A 19,876-nucleotide genomic window follows, 5' to 3' on the forward strand; every position below is an offset into this window, starting at 1 on the left:
GAGGACAGCCGTGCAGACTGTACATGAAGGGCACGTCTCTTTGTGTCTCTTTGCGTCTCTTTGTGTCTCTTTGTGTCTCTTTGTGCGTGAATGTGAAGCAGTTCGACACTGGAGACGTGAACGGTTGACGAGCTGAAATGAAACCTCTGCATTTGATCTTTTACGGTTCTGTTCTAGAGCCTGACTGAAAACATTCAAATGAGAAGGTTTATGATATAATATTTTACAGGTATTTATAGTTTTGAAGAAGTTTTAGAGATTGTTTGTATGACACACGAAAAAAATCAAGGATATGAAAATCTCTTAAAATGGTACATTTTGATGTCAATTTTAAAATTAATATATTTCAACTGCTGTAGTTACAGGGGAGCTGTATCCCTATTTAATGACTTGTTGAATGACGGTGAATGTGTATAGATGGTGTACATACGTAGATTTAAAATACCCCTTGTTCCTCGTTGTGGTATTGCAAAAACAGCAGTTTGGAGTTTCAGTCCAACAAACGGAGAGCAGAGACATGTCGTTGGTCACATGAAACCTCAGTGGGCGGAGCTCCAGAACCACAAGACGACAATAGAGGAAGTCGATTCACACGGCGTCCTCAAAGCGAGTCAGATAGTTGGCCGAGGTTTGTGAAAAAAAAACGTACAAAAGTGTCGCAAGACTCGTTGACCGGCGACCGATCCTCACCTCTCCATCGACGGCCCCTTTAACGTTTAACAGATCAATCGTTAGCGTCTAGACACAACCGCACTCGAGTGGAAAACACAGTTACATATACATACATACATATATATATATATATATATATATCACTGGAGTAAGTAAAAGTACTGATTATGCAGAATGGCTCATTTCAGAATATTATATATATTATATGACTGAATTGTTATTATTATCGATGTGTTCATCACTTTAATGTTGCAGCCGTTAAAGGTGGAGCAAAGTTGAATTACTTTCTATACTTCCAGGTGTTTAAATCCATAATAATAACATAATGCATTTTGTATTAAACATCTGCGATGTACTTATTGCTGCCGAAGCGTCACAGTGGAGTCACAAGAACAAAGCCGGCCTCTGAAGTGTAGCGGATTATGAATTGAAAGTTGCATGAAATGGAAAGTAAAAATACAATTACCTCAAAGTTGTACTTGAGTACATGTATGTAGTAATTGTGAGCATGGTAGAGTGTCAATCATAGTCTGTTTTCTCCGCCCACTGAGATTTAACCACTGAAACGGTTGCTGCCTCTAAAGCCGATCTGTGTTCAGCTGCTGAAGCTTCATGCTGCTGTGGGTCGCTTTACAACGGCACCAGGTACCACCATGCACCGTGCAGGAGTTCATTCAGTGAAGTGTTTCAAGTGTGTGTCGTTTGTTGTGTCGGGTCTCTCTGTGGGCGAGTCTCTACTGGTGAGCAGTACAAAGACCCGGAACCTTGAGCATCCAAAGTTAAATGTGCTTTTACAGACTGGACCTCGAGCATTGTGGGACGTCCACGTGAACGGTGCTCTATCTATCTAAGAACAAAACATACTCTAACTAGCGACGTGGATTTCTTAAATCCCTCTTTGTCTTCTGTCGACGGTCCAGACACCTGTTGACGGAGCGATATGCGGGATTGTGAGCGTTTCTATTGCCTCTCGACGGCTCTCAACATGGTGGCGGTTGAGCTAAACGGTGCAAACAACGGCACCGCTATAATGACGCTATAATAACGCTCTGAATCCCGTATATTGCACCTTTTCAAGCACATTCTGTCACAAGGAGATGAATTGTGAAAAAGCTAAACTGACTGCAAAATGAAACACTGACAGAAAGTTAGAATTAGTTTTTTAGAAAATGTTGCGCTGACCCTATTTTTCCTTCATGTCCTTTCAGCGTTCAGCACATTAAATCGTGCTCCGGTGTGCAGATCGTAAAGACAGAACCGCTCGGAGAACATGAGCGCCATTGAAGTCGAGAGCGTAAACTCATGTACAGTAGCTACTAATGTTTAGATGAAAGTGAATTATTTTCTCTTGATTGTGACTGATACAGTGCAAATACATAAATATATATATATATCTTTATTCATAGATGAATATTTTACCAATTTCAAACTACTGTAATTCATGTAAGTACCTTAAGATGCTGAAGACGAAGCATAATGCCTTAGATCTGTGATTCTCCGCCTGGTGTTTACAGGTGTCGCATACTGCTGACTGAGTCTTCTACCGCGTCATACCGCCGGTGGAATAACACACAACCTGCGTTTTTATATTCCATCTCCGAGAAGCAACACAGGACCAGCTGTTTTAACACAACACGGTTTGTTCAATCGCAAATCATTTTAACTTTGAGCTGCAGTTTCCTGCAAATCACATTCATGTCGTCAGACTTTACTGACGACATGAAACAAACAAGCATCATGTCGTCAGATTTTCATGAAGACATGATACAAACAAGCAACTATTTCTGACATTAAATACTTCTGAAGTTCAATATCGCAGAACATTTAGAAAATCAGGACATCATTTTGAATGTTTCAAAATACCACAAGAGAAGCTAATCCCGTCTTATACAAGCAGCAAAGCACAAAGCCAATGCGGAAAATGCTAAAAAAGAAACAGCAGTTCCCCAAACGGCCACTAGAGGCTCCAAAAGCGAGTGGATCCCCATAGACCTCTATGTTAAAATGCCCAACTTTACAACGTAAATAAACACGTTTACAGCCTGGTACAAACAAAACGGTAGCTGTAGCTGATATGCACGTTCATAACTGTACGAGACGTGAACTTTTAAAATGAAATCACTACGGCTCTTCAGAAACCTTTGGGTGACCTCACAGATACTACATCCATATTTTACCGTCTCTGGTCCGAAACAGTTTGAAGCAACCGAAAATAAATCGATGATCCAAAATAGAAGGAATGTAAAAACTGAGGTTGCATAAACGAACTGGAATGGCTTCACGTTGCTGTTTTACTTCTATTTCACTGAGATCTTTGTCGACAGCCGACTGTTCACATTTTACTTTTTTAAGTTCGCTCGTTCTGTTTTTTGTTTTTCAGTTCAAAAATTTAGATTTAAAAAAAAAATGTCTTATTAGCATCTTTAAATTATTCTTATGGCATAACTTCATGTTTGTAGAAAAAAAAAATCGAACAATCCTTGAAAAATTGATGCCGTCAAAGCGTCGCTTGGAGCTCATTGTGTTTTGTGATTCCACCACCAGGTGGCGCCAGAGTCTAGCATGTTGTAATCCTACAGTAGTGGCTTTAAGGTCTGCGTTCAACACCAACGCAAGCAGACAATGTAAATCTTTCCTTTATTGTTGCATCATGACTGCTGACGTCGGGATATTTAACGCTGAGTTGCAACGGAAACATCTCGAGAGCCGCCGAGCAAATACGTCACCGTGCTTATTAACAGCTCGACGGGGAGACTTTATCGCAGAAATATTTCATATTACAACATTGTGCAGGGAGTTATTGTTTTACACGAATAGTGCAGGTCAGAAGGTTTGGATTTTAAAATGAGCGGGTGAAACTACTGGTCCACACAGACACGCATCAGAATATTCTCTTCATGTTGTTGATGCATTTCTTTGCAATCAGCCGTCAGTTGAAAGTGTTTCACAGGATGCGATGTTTAATCAGAGCAATATGTCACAGAAGGCGTTCAAAGTTCACGGTTTGCTTTGTATTTCTCTGATTGTTCTCATTCGGTATGTCAGCCCGGTACTCGCAGTCTCTTCAGAGTGTGAGGGTTTTATTATGCAAAAGACCAGACGTTCACACCACTTTATGCAAGCTGTCCGCTCTAATGTTGCTTTTGCCAATGCTGCTCATTAATTTATGATTCATGCCACTGTAAATAAATTATTTTTATTGAGCCTCTCTTTTTATTTCTCCTCTGGTTCTGGTGTTTGTTTCTGTTTTACAGCGTACATATATAAATATATATATATATATAAATATATATATAAATATATATATATATAAATACTACTTTCTCCGTTTTTCCTGACTCATCTGATGAAATGTGTTTCATAGAGAGCGGCTCTTTCTCTGTGTGTGCAATGAGCTCTTTCCAGCAGCAGGAGGCGACATTCTCTAGCAGTTTAAACACGGTCACGCTGCAGCATTTATTAAACACCTCACTTCCCTCCTGATTATATTAAACTTGTTACATTTTAAAGTTAAAATGCCGAAACAAAAAGTAGGGTTTTTAAAATGATACTCCAGTCATGATTCTATTATTGATCAGCTGTTTCTCTATGTGAACCATGTTTAAATCATAATAATGTATTTTGTGTTTGCCACATCGAGTCTGGCTTTGAGTTGTTCAGCAATTTTAAAGTTAATGTATTGAAAACAACAAACATGTAAAACGTTCCTTCATATTTCTTACAGGAGCAAGACGCACACTTTGGGATGCTTTTGCCTCTTTGTGTGTTTAGTGTCTCTTTATAGTTCTATCTGTGGTTTTATGTCTCCTTGTGGTGGTTTTATGTCTCCTTGTGGTGGTTTTGTGTCTCTTTGTGGTTGTTTTATGTCTCTTTGTGGTGGTTTTATGTCTCTTTGTGGTGGTTTTATGTCTCCTTGTGGTGGTTTTATGTCTCCTTGTGGTGGTTTTGTGTCTCTTTGTGGTGGTTTTGTGTCTCTTTGTGGTGGTTTTATGTCTCTTTGTGGTGGTTTTATGTCTCTTTGTGGTGGTTTTATGTCTCCTTGTGGTGGTTTTATGTCTCCTTGTGGTTGTTTTATGTCTCCTTGTGGTGGTTTTGTGTCTCCTTGTGGTTGTTTTGTCTCCGTGTGGTTGTTTTATGTCTCCTTGTGGTGGTTTTGTGTCTCCTTGTGGTTGTTTTGTCTTCTTGTGGTTGTTTTATGTCTCCTTGTGGTTGTTTTATGTCTCCTTGTGGTTGTTTTGTGTCTCCTTGTGGTTGTTTTGTGTCTCTTTGTGGTTGTTTTATGTCTCCTTGTGGTTGTTTTATGTCTCCTTGTGGTTGTTTTATGTCTCCTTGTGGTTGTTTTGTGTCTCCTTGTGGTGGTTTTATGTCTCCTTGTGGTTGTTTTATGTCTCCTTGTGGTTGTTTTATGTCTCCTTGTGGTGGTTTTGTGTCTCCTTGTGGTTGTTTTGTCTCCTTGTGGTTGTTTTATGTCTCCTTGTGGTGGTTTTATGTCTCCTTGTGGTGGTTTTATGTCTCCTTGTGGTTGTTTTATGTCTCCTTGTGGTTGTTTTATGTCTCCTTGTGGTGGTTTTATGTCTCCTTGTGGTTGTTTTGTGTCTCCTTGTGGTGGTTTTGTGTCTCTTTGTGGTTGTTTTATGTCTCATTGTGGTTGTTTTATGTCTCCTTGTGGTGGTTGTATGTCTCTGTGGTTGTTTTGTGTCTCCTTGTGGTGGTTTTATGTCTCTGTGTGTTGTTTAGTGTCTCTTTATAGTTCTATCTGTGGTTTTTGTGTCTCTTTGTGGTCGTTTTGTTGGTAGTTGGGGCGGCTGTGACTCAGGTGACACGGGTATTCTTTTAATCAGAAGATCAGAGGTTCAATCCACTGTTGCGGTGATCCGGGGCCAAACACTAAACTCAACGTGGCTCCTAAAAGCCTTGCCATGGTTTGCTGTAAGTTATGAGGCGGGTGGCCCCCTGCATGGCCATCAGAGTATGAAGTTGTGTGTGAACAGGTGAACGTTGTCATGTGTACAGCGCTTTGAGAGCTTTTGTGTCACTTTACAAATGTACATCCTGATTCCTGAACCCTGAACCTGCACCTCTCCTAGCTCGTTGAACTTTGAGGCCTGAGTTGCAAACTGGGGATATGCAGTTTGGGATTCACCAAGCAGGGAGGGTGTAATCAAGATATGTCGTTGAGATGCATTGTGGGAAGTGTAGGATTCAGCATATTGGAGCTTGACCCCGTGTCAGGCAGTAATAAAAGTCAGGATATCTCTTCCTCTGCTGCGTCGATCTGTACCAGCCTTTTAATAACCTTTATCACGTCATGCACACAACACTGGCCCTCACATCTTCTGCTTCAATTTAAATTGAACAAGCGTCAAAGTTTGACAACAAAATGTAAACTTAATCACAATGTCACACAATAAATGAGTATTTTCTTCATGATTCTATCCATATTTCCCTGTTATTCATCCTCACATGTTGACAGTGATCTCCAATGTACTTTAAGACGTCGTTTGACCGTCTCAGTGTTTAACGACGTGCTCAGATTCACGAGGCGCTCCACGAGTTCCTTATTTCAAATGTTCAGCTCGCATTTTGGAGAAGTGAGGAGCAGCCGCACGTCTTTAGTCAGGAGGACTCGCCACACATCAAACACACGGGAACACGTAGTCACACACACACACGCACACACACACGCCGTGTTGCATTGTTACGACTCCTCTATGCAGAAATAAACTTGGCGCTGGTCCAGTAGCTCATGTCCTCATGCATCTAATCACACAGCAGCTCCACATAATAAACACTGTTCCGACTTCCTCTCAAATAAAGCTTTTTCTCACGAATCCACTGTTATGAAATTTGACAATCTGTTGCTTGGGAAATATATAATCATTGAGATGAAGCTCACAACCGATTGCTCGAGGTCATGAACTTCATGAAAGGTCAAGAAGTCTGTTGAACTCGTGGCTTGTAGAGCTAAAACAATCAAATATCAACTTAATATCATATTTTATGATATGATACGGCAGATATGCATCAATAAATAGTGAGTACCACAGAGGTGCCCTCGTAGAAGTATCTGAGATTTGTTGTGTCTATGTTACATAGTTCATCTAATGATCTCATTTCTTTGTGTGGCTTCATGTCATCATAGTGAATGCTGTTCAACATGTTTAGTGTTTGTAAGACAGAGAAACGTATGAGTTGTTTGTTGTAAGTGTTATTTCCTGACTGCAGGACAACAGTCTGGTTGGAGCGTATTCCCACTGAACATGATCTGGATACCTCAACTGACACTTCTCTGGCTCTCAATCTAAAGTCCAGCTCGTGAGAACCAGAACAAGACGGCAAGAAAAATAAAGTGAAGACCTCTCACTCTGCAGCCCGGGAGGCTGCTGATAAACAATACACAAATCCTGTGTTTCCTCTATTTCGTAATGCAGGGAAATGTGAGGAAAGACTACAGAGTGCTGCAGGGATGATGACGTATATGTGTTAGTTAGCATTGCACTGGTTCATACAAGTACAAATACTTTCATTTATTTCGTACAGCAAGATATTCTTCACAAAGTGTGAACGCAATCAGCAAGTGCTGACTGGTTTCCGGGTTTTAGGACTCATTCCTGCAGCATTCTGTCACAAGTTCTAAAGCATATCATTGGTTCAAAAGAAAGAAAAGAGGGCATGTTTGTGCTGGTGAAAACGTTTGATGTGAGCTCACATTTGATGCAACACTTCTGTTCTGGGTTCCTCGTCTGTGTTTTTTGAACGTGTTTTTGGTTTGTGACGCGCTAAAAACACAGTGTCACAGTAGCAGGGGAGTGAGTCATCTGACTGCGTGTACGATCTTTGATGTCTCTCTCTCGCTCTCTCTGTGTGTGTGTGTGTGTGTGTGTGCGTGCGTGTGGTAGAGGGCGGTAACCACTGCAGTCCTACTACAGCAGTGTGGCCCCTCCTGGCCTCAGATACCGTCAGTGTTACTTGCGTTACCGCAGGAAGAGGTCGTTGAATTGTACATTTTATTTTTTATTTTTCTGTGTGTGTGTGTGGGGGGGGAACGAACATGGCGGCCCCACCGAAGCGGCAGGACACTCGCAAATTTATGGAAAACCTGTCCGGTGCTGGGAAATCCATCGCAGTGCTGACGAGTGGAGGAGATGCCCAAGGTCATTCAACAACATTGATTCTAACTCACATTTAAAACAAATGTTACATGTGTTTGTATTTTGCAGTAATTAGCCCATAAAAATGACAGAAACGCGTCAGCCCAAGAGCTGTCCGATAATGGATGTATGACCGCGAGGATGTCATTTTTATTTTTTTTGTACATGGATGCTATAACAGTTATCCCGGCGAAACACGTCAGGTATAATATTTAACAATGATAATAGGTCTGCTAAAAATGAGTCCAGGTTGTAATGGGTGCTGATTTGGAAAAGCAACAAGTGTTCGTGATGGCTGAATAATTAAAAAGACATCTTCTCTTTTACATGAGGTGTTCCTCCCCTTATCGTGCATCCTGCACCATTATCGTGCATCCTGCACCATTATCGTGCATCCTGCACCATTATCGTGCATCCTGGCGTCGTGCAGCATTGCATCTGTGTGCGCAACATGCATGATGCGTGTGTGTTCGTGCATGCACCCGTGCACGTGCAGCAGGACTTACATCGTCATCATCAACCCGGATGAATCTATGCTATTTCTGTGGCATTCCCATAATGAGCTCAGTCAGTCAGTATAATGACCTTGCTGTAAGTTTACATAATACTATTATATATGTATTTGATGTCTTCCTGACTTTAAGACAGTGAGTACCATTAAGGTTCCCTGGTACATTTGTTCGGCTGAGTAATAGTTTTAAACGTCAGACTAAGTATAAGCGCTCATGTGAACTTCTCATCCAGTAACAATTATCAGTTCACGAGAGGACCGGTGTCAAGTAAAGAGTTACAGGAGCCCACTTCCGAGTCAGCCTTTCGCAGTAAAAGTCACATTATTCTGTTTGCCCTTCAGCGCTTTTATTTTGAAGGCAGCGACGACAGGAGTCTGTTTGTCGGTAGCGTTACTCATCCTGTCGGTGGGATCGTGCCGTCTACGTGAGGAGCGCGGGTAGGGCACACAGTGACGTAGTGATGAACGGAAGGGGAATTAATGCATTAATGCAAATGAACTAACAGTGAGGTGTTTTTACCATGTCATTTGTCATTATTATATTATACTGATAATTAATGTAAATGGAGATATTTTAAATGGGTAAAATCCATTCTCATCAGCTCCAATATCGACCCTGAAACATCATCAGAACATAACCAACTATACATATACTGTCTATATATACACGATACTGTCTATATATACACCATACTGACTGTATATACACCATACTGACTGTAAATACACCATACTGACTGTAAATACACCATACTGACTGTATATACACCATACTGACTGTAAATACACCATACTGACTGTAAATACACCATACTGACTGTAAATACACCATACTGACTGTATATACACCATACTGACTGTAAATACACCATACTGACTGTAAATACACCATACTGACTGTAAATACACCATACTGACTGTATATACACCATACTGACTGTAAATATACCATACTGACTGTAAATACACCATACTGACTGTAAATACACCATACTGACTGTATATACACCATACTGACTGTAAATACACCATACTGACTGTAAATACACCATACTGACTGTATATACACCATACTGACTGTATATACACCATACTGTCTATATATACACCATACTGACTGTAAATACACCATACTGACTGTAAATACACCATACTGACTGTAAATACACCATACTGACTGTATATACACCATACTGACTGTATATACACCATACTGACTGTAAATACACCATACTGACTGTAAATACACCATACTGACTGTATATACACCATACTGACTGTATATACACCATACTGACTATATATACACCATACTGACTGTAAATACACCATACTGACTGTAAATACACCATACTGACTGTAAATACACCATACTGACTGTATATACACCATACTGACTGTAAATACACCATACTGACTGTATATACACCATACTGACTGTAAATATACCATACTGACTGTAAATACACCATACTGACTGTATATACACCATACTGACTGTAAATACACCATACTGACTGTATATACACCATACTGACTGTATATACACCATACTGTCTATATATACACCATACTGACTGTAAATATACCATACTGACTGTAAATACACCATACTGACTGTATATACACCATACTGACTGTATATACACCATACTGACTGTATATACACCGTACTGACTGTAAATACACCGTACTGACTGTATATACACCATACTGACTGTAAATACACCATACTGACTGTATATACACCATACTGACTGTAAATACACCATACTGACTGTAAATACATCATACTTACTGTAAATACACCATACTGACTGTATATACACCATACTGACTGTATATACACCATACTGACTGTAAATACACCATACTGACTGTATATACACCATACTGACTGTAAATACACCATACTTACTGTAAATACACCATACTGACTGTATATACACCATACTGACTGTATATACACCATACTGACTGTAAATACACCATACTGACTGTATATACACCATACTGACTGTAAATACACCATACTGACTGTAAATACATCATACTTACTGTAAATACACCATACTGACTGTATATACACCATACTGACTGTAAATACACCATACTGACTGTAAATACATCATACTTACTGTATATACACCATACTGACTGTAAATACACCATACTGACTGTATATACACCATACTGACTGTATATACACCATACTGTCTATATATACACCATACTGACTGTAAATATACCATACTGACTGTAAATACACCATACTGACTGTATATACACCATACTGACTGTATATACACCATACTGACTGTATATACACCGTACTGACTGTAAATACACCGTACTGACTGTATATACACCATACTGACTGTAAATACACCATACTGACTGTATATACACCATACTGACTGTAAATACACCATACTGACTGTAAATACATCATACTTACTGTAAATACACCATACTGACTGTATATACACCATACTGACTGTATATACACCATACTGACTGTAAATACACCATACTGACTGTATATACACCATACTGACTGTAAATACACCATACTTACTGTAAATACACCATACTGACTGTATATACACCATACTGACTGTATATACACCATACTGACTGTAAATACACCATACTGACTGTATATACACCATACTGACTGTAAATACACCATACTGACTGTAAATACATCATACTTACTGTAAATACACCATACTGACTGTATGGTGTACCTGTATTGTGCTCTTCTATCTACACAGTGCTGCAAGTTTACCACGGTTATTATTGTTACGTAACACTGCGTCCCATATGGCGGCAGCACAGAACAGCATCACGTTCCTCCTGATGATGCTCAGAGTCAATCATGCGTCACCACTGTCCTAAATCTCTTCCATTCATAACGACTGCAAAATGTTTATTATTGTTATTTAGCACTGAATCTAATGAAACAAGCCGACAAACTAAAGTACTTTATCTGAGATGGTGAACGATGTTTATCCTGTGACTGGATGCAAAACCTCTGCTGTTACTGTCAATACACTATATGGAAACATACACTGATAAGAAAAACACATATATCACAATAGATGTACTGTAAAGACATTTACAGACCAGTCGAACACAGTACATTTAATACAAGCTCTGTGACATAGGAGCACCAACCCAACCTTAAGATGCCATGATTACCATAGCATCTTTTACTATAGCTCTCAGGCACACACACACACACACACGCACACACACGCACGCACGCACACACACTGACATGTGTGTAGTTCATGTTGACCCAGAGAAGTGAACCTTTGTGGGTTAACGTCCTGTTCGTCCACCTGGTGTCAGTTCACAATGATCCACGTTCTGCGTGTCGATCTTTAAGTTTAGTTTCGACCTGAAACGATTGATTGATTGACAGGAAACTATAATCTATAATCTGAACTATTTCCACATTTGATCAATCATTTCAAGTCATCAATGATTCTTCGTCTTCTAACCTGTTTGGACGTGCTGCAGGTTTCCTCTCATGTGACAGTGAACTGAACATATATCGAGTCTCATGAAACCCATCACAGCCAAATCTAGATTATCACGGCTTTGTATGCAGCAGCAACATCATTTACATCATCCAAGAAGTAGCCACGTCCCGCGTGCACTCTGCAGACGAGGGCCGCTGAACGTGACGGGTTGTTCAGAGCTCGTGAGCGTGAGGAGGAGGTCGGCTGTGAGGAGCAGCTTGTTCCTGCTGAGCTCGGAGCTTTGCGTCACTCTGACCGGCGCACAGAGAATAAGCTAAAGAGGAGCCAGCCCGTGACTTCATGAGAGTCACCGCTCCATATCAGTCTGCATCATATATCAGAAGTCCTGGGTAATGAGCAGGGTGATTCACGGTGAGCTTCAGCAATTTGGTGACGCAGAATTAGTCATTTCCTGCCGCCAGTGGTGTCCTGATAACGATAAGGACAGAAGGAGTAGTGGCGACGTGGTGAAGCAGCGTGGGATCATGGGAGTTGTTGTCTTTGCTGCAGTGAGCTGCTCACAGTTCTGGTTCCTTCAGGGTTCATCGGTCAGGAGGTTTTTATCATCGCAGAGGTCTCCTCCTCAGCTTCGTGTAAAAATAATCTGTGTTCCTCTCACGCTGTTCAGCGGCTGCAGGACGTTTGCTCGACTTGTTTCTCTGATATCTTCAGATCCTTCATCCGGTGGATATATTTAGTGAAAAACAACCACGAGTATTGTGAAGATGTGGCTTAAAGCTGGTAAAGAGGAGATTCACAGCAGCTTCTGGCAGACAACCGACGCATTCTCAAAGCTTTGAAAACATTTGTAGTCTTATTGTCCTTTGAAAGGATCTTTTATTGTTGATCTCTAGCTTCTGTCATTAAGTCTTTCACAGCTCTCAACATACAACGTCTCTCAGCCAGATGTTTACATCAAACACTTGAATCTACTCAATCAACACACCAGGGCGCCGGCCTCTGTCTGCTAACGTGAAACTGTACAATCAATGTGTTGACCACACTCTGACGTCTGTTTCTGTCTTCTGTCTAATTTCTCTCAGTGCTCCAACAGACACTTTAAAATTCCAATTTCCAATTATAAGTTCAGCTGGTAATTGGATGCACACACATATTAGTTATTTGTTTCCTTGTGAAAAAAAGGAAAACTTAAGAAGATGCATCCATGGAGTTTAGGATATATATATATATATATATATATATATATATATTAATGACTCTCCTCCGTTAACAGGCATGAATGCGGCGGTCCGGGCCGTCGTCCGGATGGGCATCTACGTGGAAGCGAAGGTCTTCTTCATCTACGAGGTGAGACGTCACTGACGACGCGGAGCTGAGTTATCGCTGACGAGTCTTCACGGTCGTCTTTGAGAGACGTAACGCTGTCGGTGTTGAGATCTGGACCATCAGATGTGTAACGATTGGTGGTGAATGTGTCTGAACAGTTTCTGTCCTCAGAGGCCTTTTATTGTGCTGTTTATTGTTAAGCCGTCATTCATTGTGACGTGTGGAGCTTTGATGAGAGCAGGTTTCTCAGTTATTCCACCTGCAGGAAGACGTCTCTGATGTTTATTTTCATATTTCATCGGCTGATCCAGAGTTCAGACTCCTGTCCTGTGTCCATGTCACGTTTCCTCCAGAGGGAATTTAACTTCCTGTCTCGCTGCTGGAGCTATTTAAACTCCTTATAAGGCCTGTTTGTCGTCGTATAGTCGTGGTTGGTGGAGCTCGTAGTCTTTTAGTTCCATGTGTTTGATGACGTACTGATCAGTGGTACATAGCTCACATGACCAGTTTTCTACTAAAAGTAATGTCTATTTCTGCAATGACCTGTTATATATTTCAGCAATTTTCTCATTTGATTTGTCTCGAATACAATCCATAAACTCCCAGAGAGTTTCTACAGATGTTAACTTATTGATTGTGTTTGGAGAGGATGTGGTCTCAGTGTGGGTCTAAGTGGATTACCAGAGGCCCACGTCAGCCTCCACCGGCTGCTCCGTGCTCATCATCAGCCTCCGACAGCCACTCGGCTGTGAGTAATGACAGCCGAGTGGCGTGACGCCGTCCTTTTCTCCGGCTGGGAGTTTGGATCAGCGTCCACGAAGCCGTGGGAAGAAAACACACAGCGGAGCTCCAGAAGCAGAACGAGTAAACGCAGTGATATTTAGGTTCTCCTGCTGTTGGTTATATTGTTTTCAAACGGGTTTCGTGCTCAAAATATCTGCAGGTTCATCAATTCGTTGACTGATAACTGACTCATAATGTCAAGTCATTTATCAAGCAATGATGCTGAACATACTCTGAGTCCAGCTCCTGAAATGTGAGGATTTATATTTTCTGATTTAATAGTTTTAGGCCGTTGTTCTGATAAAAATAAATTTAAAGACATCATTTCTGTCTCTAGGAAATCACAACTTTGTGGGATTTTTTAAGAACATTTCGCTGCATCTGTTTACATATTAATGCTCAGGATGAGGATAAGGTGACCCACAGTCACCGTCACTGTTAACGTGTGTCCCGAACGATGTCTGTCTCTCCTCTCAGGGGTACCAGGGGATGGTGGACGGAGGAGACAACATCAAGGAGGCCACGTGGGAAAGCGTCTCCAGCATGTTGCAAGTGGTGAGTCGAGCTTCTCCTGCTGCTGGTCGAGGTCTCGCGCGCTGTCGGAGAAATCTTCAGCGCCATGACGTGCTGTGTGTGGACGCTTTGTGACAGAGGAGCAGCAAGTGTTTGTGCTGAGTCAGTGAGGATCGTTGGAGACGACTCAGCAACGAGGCTTCTAGCCTTCAGCCAAATGAGTCTGTGATTAAATTCAACCTTCCTGCTGTTTGTTCACGTCGGACATTCATTGTCTCAAAGTGGATTATACTCAGTAGGACGGTGAAAAACGATTAATCTTGTAGAAAAGCAATATTATGAACAAGATAGAGAGAGAATAACGTGATCTCGGATTGTTCTTTGCGTCCCCCTCAGGGTGGCACAGTCATCGGCAGCGCCCGCTGCAAAGAGTTTCGTTCCCGCGACGGCCGATTGAAAGCCGCGCACAACCTGGTGCAGCGCAGCATCACCAACCTGTGTGTGATCGGAGGAGACGGCAGCCTGACCGGAGCCAACCTGTTCAGGGAGGAGTGGAGCGGTCTGCTGGACGAGCTGGTCCAGCAAGGTGATGGATCCCTGCAGGGCTTCAGGTGGACCTTACGTGTCCTCGTTGTTGCTGCAGCCCTTTGTTGTCTGCCTCTGTGTCGCGGGTCTGAAGATCTGCGGAGATTCGATAAATTAGTCCGCTGACGCACGGACAAAGAGAAAGATGAGATGTGATGAGCGCTGCTGGTGGTCGCAGGGCGAACACACGCTGCAGCTCAGCGTGTTGCAGAGGAGGGAAATGAAACTAGAAGTCTTCAGAACTTAACCGGCGTGAGACGAAGCCAAACTTCACTTTAAATGTCGTCAAACAAAGAAAAATGCTCTCCCCTCGTCCTAAAACGGTCCATAATCGATGGGGAGTACTTTCCACACGGTCCGACCCTCGATCGGGGACTTTTTTGGGGCGTCAAATGTTCGCTAAAGTTTCATTCAAAGGTTCCTTGTCTCTGAGGAAAGCCGTCCAAAAGGAGGCTCATCTCTACAGGTGTGAAGAGAGTTTCTCTCCCTCTCGCACGTCTCTCAGGTCTGATCGATGAGGAGGCGGCCCGCAGGAACTCGGAGCTCCACATCGTCGGCATGGTCGGCTCCATCGACAACGACTTCTGCGGCACCGACATGACCATCGGCACCGACTCGGCGCTGCACAGGATCATCGAGGTGGTGGACGCCATCATGACCACGGCTCAGAGGTGAACGAATCCTGAGACGAGCGCGGACCGGTCCACCGGGTTTCACTGACGTCTGCTCTTTCTTGTTCCTAACGTTCCGTTTCACTGTGTTTCAGCCACCAGAGGACCTTCGTGCTGGAGGTGATGGGCAGACACTGCGGGTAGGCGCCTCGCTTTGTGTTCGAGTGCGACGCAGAGAGATTTAAACACCAAACACACGAGAACATGTAAAGAAGGAGGTTAAATATGCTGCTGTGCTCTCACTCTCAAGAACCAAACAAAGTCCATTCTGAATATCTGTTGTCAAATTTAACTGAATCATCATTTTCTTCTGGATTGCACACTTTTAGCTTTTAATAAGTCTCATGGGCTGGTAAAACACTTTCATGTGGAGACGTCGATAAGTGAGGCCCGTGCATGTGTGTGTTCAGTCACACTATCTGTTACTGGGAAATAAAGATTCAAAGCAATGATTCAAATGTGTGTGTGTGTGTGTGTGTGTGTGTGTGTGTGTGTGTGTGTGTGTGTGCAGATACCTGGCCCTGGTCAGTGGTCTGGCATGCGGAGCGGACTGGGTTTTTATCCCTGAAATGCCTCCTGAAGACGGCTGGGAGGACAACATGTGTCAGAAACTGTCTGAGGTAACAAACACACACACACACACACACACACACACACACACACTAAAGTTTCACTGTCTCTAAATCAGTTGATATCTGTGTAATACGTACATGTAATACATTTTATTTACCTCAGCAACCTTTTTAGCTCAATGGTATTTAATGTTGTGTTTTCGTTCAACATATAATGAATGAAAAAGTTGTTTAATTGATGACATGCTTCTTAAAAAAAGAGAAAACATCACAGCTCATGAGTCTGTGGCCCCTTAGGAAATGCTTTTTAGTTATTTTTCACAAAGCATCTTTGAACAGGTTTTCAGTCGGAGTTTGAAGTGAAGTTGTTATGGCCATAACTTTTGGGCACAGGGAGAAATCTCGCAATCTGCGCGTCGGACAGCCGGCGGGACTCCGGCCTGCGCGTCCGAGAACGTCTGCGACCGTCGGACGGCGCGTCCGCGAGCGAGACGTTTTTAATCCAGCGTGGGCCCTAACTATATATAAAATGAAATGTGAGATCCAACCCGAGCCACAGGAGGCTGGTCTGCCTCCTCGGTGGCCAGCAGACGATCTGAAATCCCCCAGAGCTTCAAACTCTTTGTCTCCCCAGAGTTACATTCCGCAGCTCATTGATTGGCTGAAGTCCAACAAGCCCCTCCTCCGCCGATGCCCCATCGTTACTCTTAACACCTCAAGCAGCCACTTTCACACAACCCCCGCTCCAGCACATTCCTCACACCCCCGCACAGACACTTAATGCATGACGTGACCAGACTCCTACAAGCAAATAAACTGGATCACATTATGTCCATAACTCGGAGCTTTAAAACTTAAATTCCTCACAAGTTCAGAGACTACAAAAGTGTTTTGGTGTAAAAGGAGCGACTCTGGTGGGACTCGAACCCACAGCCTTTGAATAACCTCTCATGTGTTATGCTAGAAGTCCAATGCGCTGTCCATTGCGCCACAGAGCCGGCTGCTTCAGTGTGTAAACACACACGCTCATATACTCGCGCACACACACACACACACGCACACACAGCTATACTCTCTCTCACGCTCTCTTCTCAACAACTTGTACCAACAATATCTGCAGACATCTTAACTTTCTTCTTTCAGGAAAACAACTTGAGCACCACATCAGTGGGTTGTTTGTCTCAACTGTTCTCATATACACAGAACACACGTTTGTGCCTTCAGCTCAATCTCAACTCTTCCTGTAACCGCTGTACAAACGAACCCACTGAAATGCAGCATTAGCTCGATTTCTACAAAGAAACTGAGAGTCGCTGTTTTACACAGTAAAGCTCTGGTGGGATTCGAACCGACAACCTTTGAAACACATGTCAGGTGTTCAAATACAAGTCCAACGCTGTATCTGTTTCCACGCGATACACAACAGCAGCTTGTTGGCGTTGAAGATTCAAGGACAGTCAATGTTTTAAACACGTAAAGCAGCGACCCCGGCGGGACTCGAACCCACAACCTTTGAATTGCATCTCTATTGTTTGATATTTAGTGCATCGACACACACAAATAAACAAACTAACATATCAGATGTTTTAAAGAAAGATTTGACATATTTCATCACCTGACACTGACTGATGAAGTCTTCCTGCAGCTTTGATGTGGTGAGTGTGTTTGTTACCGCCCAGAGCCGATCTCCAGGTTCCAGGTTGAACATAATCGTAGTTGCTGAAGGAGCCGTTGACAGACAAGGACAACCCATTGCCAGTGGTTAGAGTGGACAGCAATACGTCTGGAGAGTTACAGTCCAGCGCTTTCTGTGGTCCAGACACTTTTGGTGTCCGTGTGGTTTATTAAGCCTCCGGGTTGCACTAATGTTACATTTTGAAACCGTCAACAGTAGAAAATACACCAGAATGAGCTTCAACCACGACAAAATGTGAGCGAACACGAGTTAAACCTCAAACATTGGCCTCTTTCCGGCTCGATATGATGTCCCTCAGTTCCAGCGACTGACAGTTGGTGGCAGGAATGTGCATTTGAGCGATCTGTAACTTTACTATAAACATGCAAAGAAGAAGATGGGCAGCACACAAACAGGAAGTCCTGCAGTTATATTTAAAACATGTGCTTTCAAAATGTTTGATGAACAACTTGTTCGGCCCAGGTCAGAAACACGACGTATGAACTTGTTTGTTGAGAATGAAGCCCCACGTAGAATATTGAAGCGAACCTTTCTGTTTCATGTCCTTTCAATAATTATGTGTCGCGTTTCAAGTCGATTCTTCGTCGGCCCTTCAGTTGCAAAACGCTTTCTGTCACGTTCTCAAACGCTCCTGCTTGTTTTGCATCCCTCCAGAACCGCGCTGACAAGAAAAGGCTGAACATCATCATCGTATCTGAGGGAGCCATCGATTCCCACAACAAGGCAATAACTCCTGATTACATCAAGGATGTAAGTACAGCGGAGCCGCCGACCCGCCGACTCCCCCTCAGAAGCAGTTTTATTCCCTCACATGGTGTCCTGTTGGTTTCCTTCAGAGCATGAACGCACACCAACACGTTTAATGTCCCATGTGTCCCAGTTTGTTTCATGCAACTTATTTCTTTAGATTTCTTTTCTAAATTGTCTCCTCCCTTTTATACGTCTTGATACCGTATATATGTCGTGTCCCTTTGCTCCCTTGTCTTTTCTGCATGCACATTATTTGGCACATGACAGGATTTGAAATTGTACGCGGTTCCTTTATTGCGTGCTTAATCCTCTCTCATCATCGGTTCTCCCTCCGTGCCCAGCTGGTTGTACGCTGCCTGGGCTTTGACACCCGCGTCACCATCCTGGGCCACGTGCAGAGAGGCGGGACCCCCTCCGCCTTCGACAGGATCCTGGTGAGTCACGGCATCGTTTGGTGCTTCTCGATGGAAAACAACGTGACGTGAAATGCTCTGCAGTCGTGAGATGATGCATGGTGAGCCGATCGTGTCCTTGCAGGCCAGTCGTATGGGCGTGGAGGCGGTGCTGGCGTTACTGGAGGCCTCTGCCACCACCCCGGCCTGCGTTGTGTCTCTGGTTGGCAACCAGGCAGTTCGACTTCCACTCATGGAGTGTGTTCATTTGGTAAGAGTGTGTGTGTGTGTGTGTGTGTGTCATGCAGAGAACACGTGTGCACTCTTGAGATGGCTCCATTCCATGCGAGCCGTAAGCGTTTCTAATAACATGTATGAACCATTTGAAACAGTTTCAATGTGTTTGACATGTGGAGCTCTGCTGTGTCTCGTCATCAGACGCAGGAGGTGCAGAAGGCCATGGATGAGAAGAAGTTTGAAGAGGCAGTGAGACTGCGTGGCAGGTATTTCTGAACTTTAACTTCTTTCCATGTGATGGAGCATCGGTTTAAGGCTTGACGAAAGAGGTCTGTGTGTCCACCTGCGTCATCAGAGGTCCTGCGTGATGTACGAGATGTATTTCTTGCGTTTGCATTGTTTGTTGTTTGACTCTAAAGGGTTTCTCCTCAGCAGCAACAGAACTCATCCGTTGTGTGTTTTCTAATGTGCTCTGCAGTAGCTTTGAAAACAACCTGAGCACCTACCGACTCCTCTCCTACCGGAA

General features: G+C 42.9%; 1 protein-coding gene across 1 annotated transcript in view; it reads left to right on the forward strand.

Annotated features, from left to right (window-relative positions):
* The first annotated feature begins 7,646 nt into the window (after positions 1-7,646).
* The window catches only part of LOC306789363 (ATP-dependent 6-phosphofructokinase, platelet type-like), a 21,735-nt gene continuing 9,505 nt past the window's right edge, over positions 7,647-19,876 (forward strand). Inside the window, exons 1-12 of the mRNA XM_079285277.1 lie at positions 7,647-7,826; positions 13,099-13,172; positions 14,412-14,489; positions 14,844-15,033; positions 15,538-15,703; positions 15,799-15,843; positions 16,215-16,323; positions 18,626-18,721; positions 19,063-19,155; positions 19,259-19,384; positions 19,552-19,616; positions 19,829-19,876. The exon at positions 19,829-19,876 is cut by the window's right edge and continues 22 nt beyond it. Of these exons, the coding sequence (XP_079141403.1) occupies positions 7,724-7,826; positions 13,099-13,172; positions 14,412-14,489; positions 14,844-15,033; positions 15,538-15,703; positions 15,799-15,843; positions 16,215-16,323; positions 18,626-18,721; positions 19,063-19,155; positions 19,259-19,384; positions 19,552-19,616; positions 19,829-19,876 (1,193 nt within the window). The 5' untranslated portion in view covers positions 7,647-7,723. The remainder of the gene's footprint in view (positions 7,827-13,098; positions 13,173-14,411; positions 14,490-14,843; positions 15,034-15,537; positions 15,704-15,798; positions 15,844-16,214; positions 16,324-18,625; positions 18,722-19,062; positions 19,156-19,258; positions 19,385-19,551; positions 19,617-19,828) is intronic.

The sequence above is a fragment of the Melanostigma gelatinosum genome, assembly GCF_949748355.1.
Source record: "Melanostigma gelatinosum genome assembly, chromosome: 15".
Taxonomy (NCBI): domain Eukaryota; kingdom Metazoa; phylum Chordata; class Actinopteri; order Perciformes; family Zoarcidae; genus Melanostigma; species Melanostigma gelatinosum.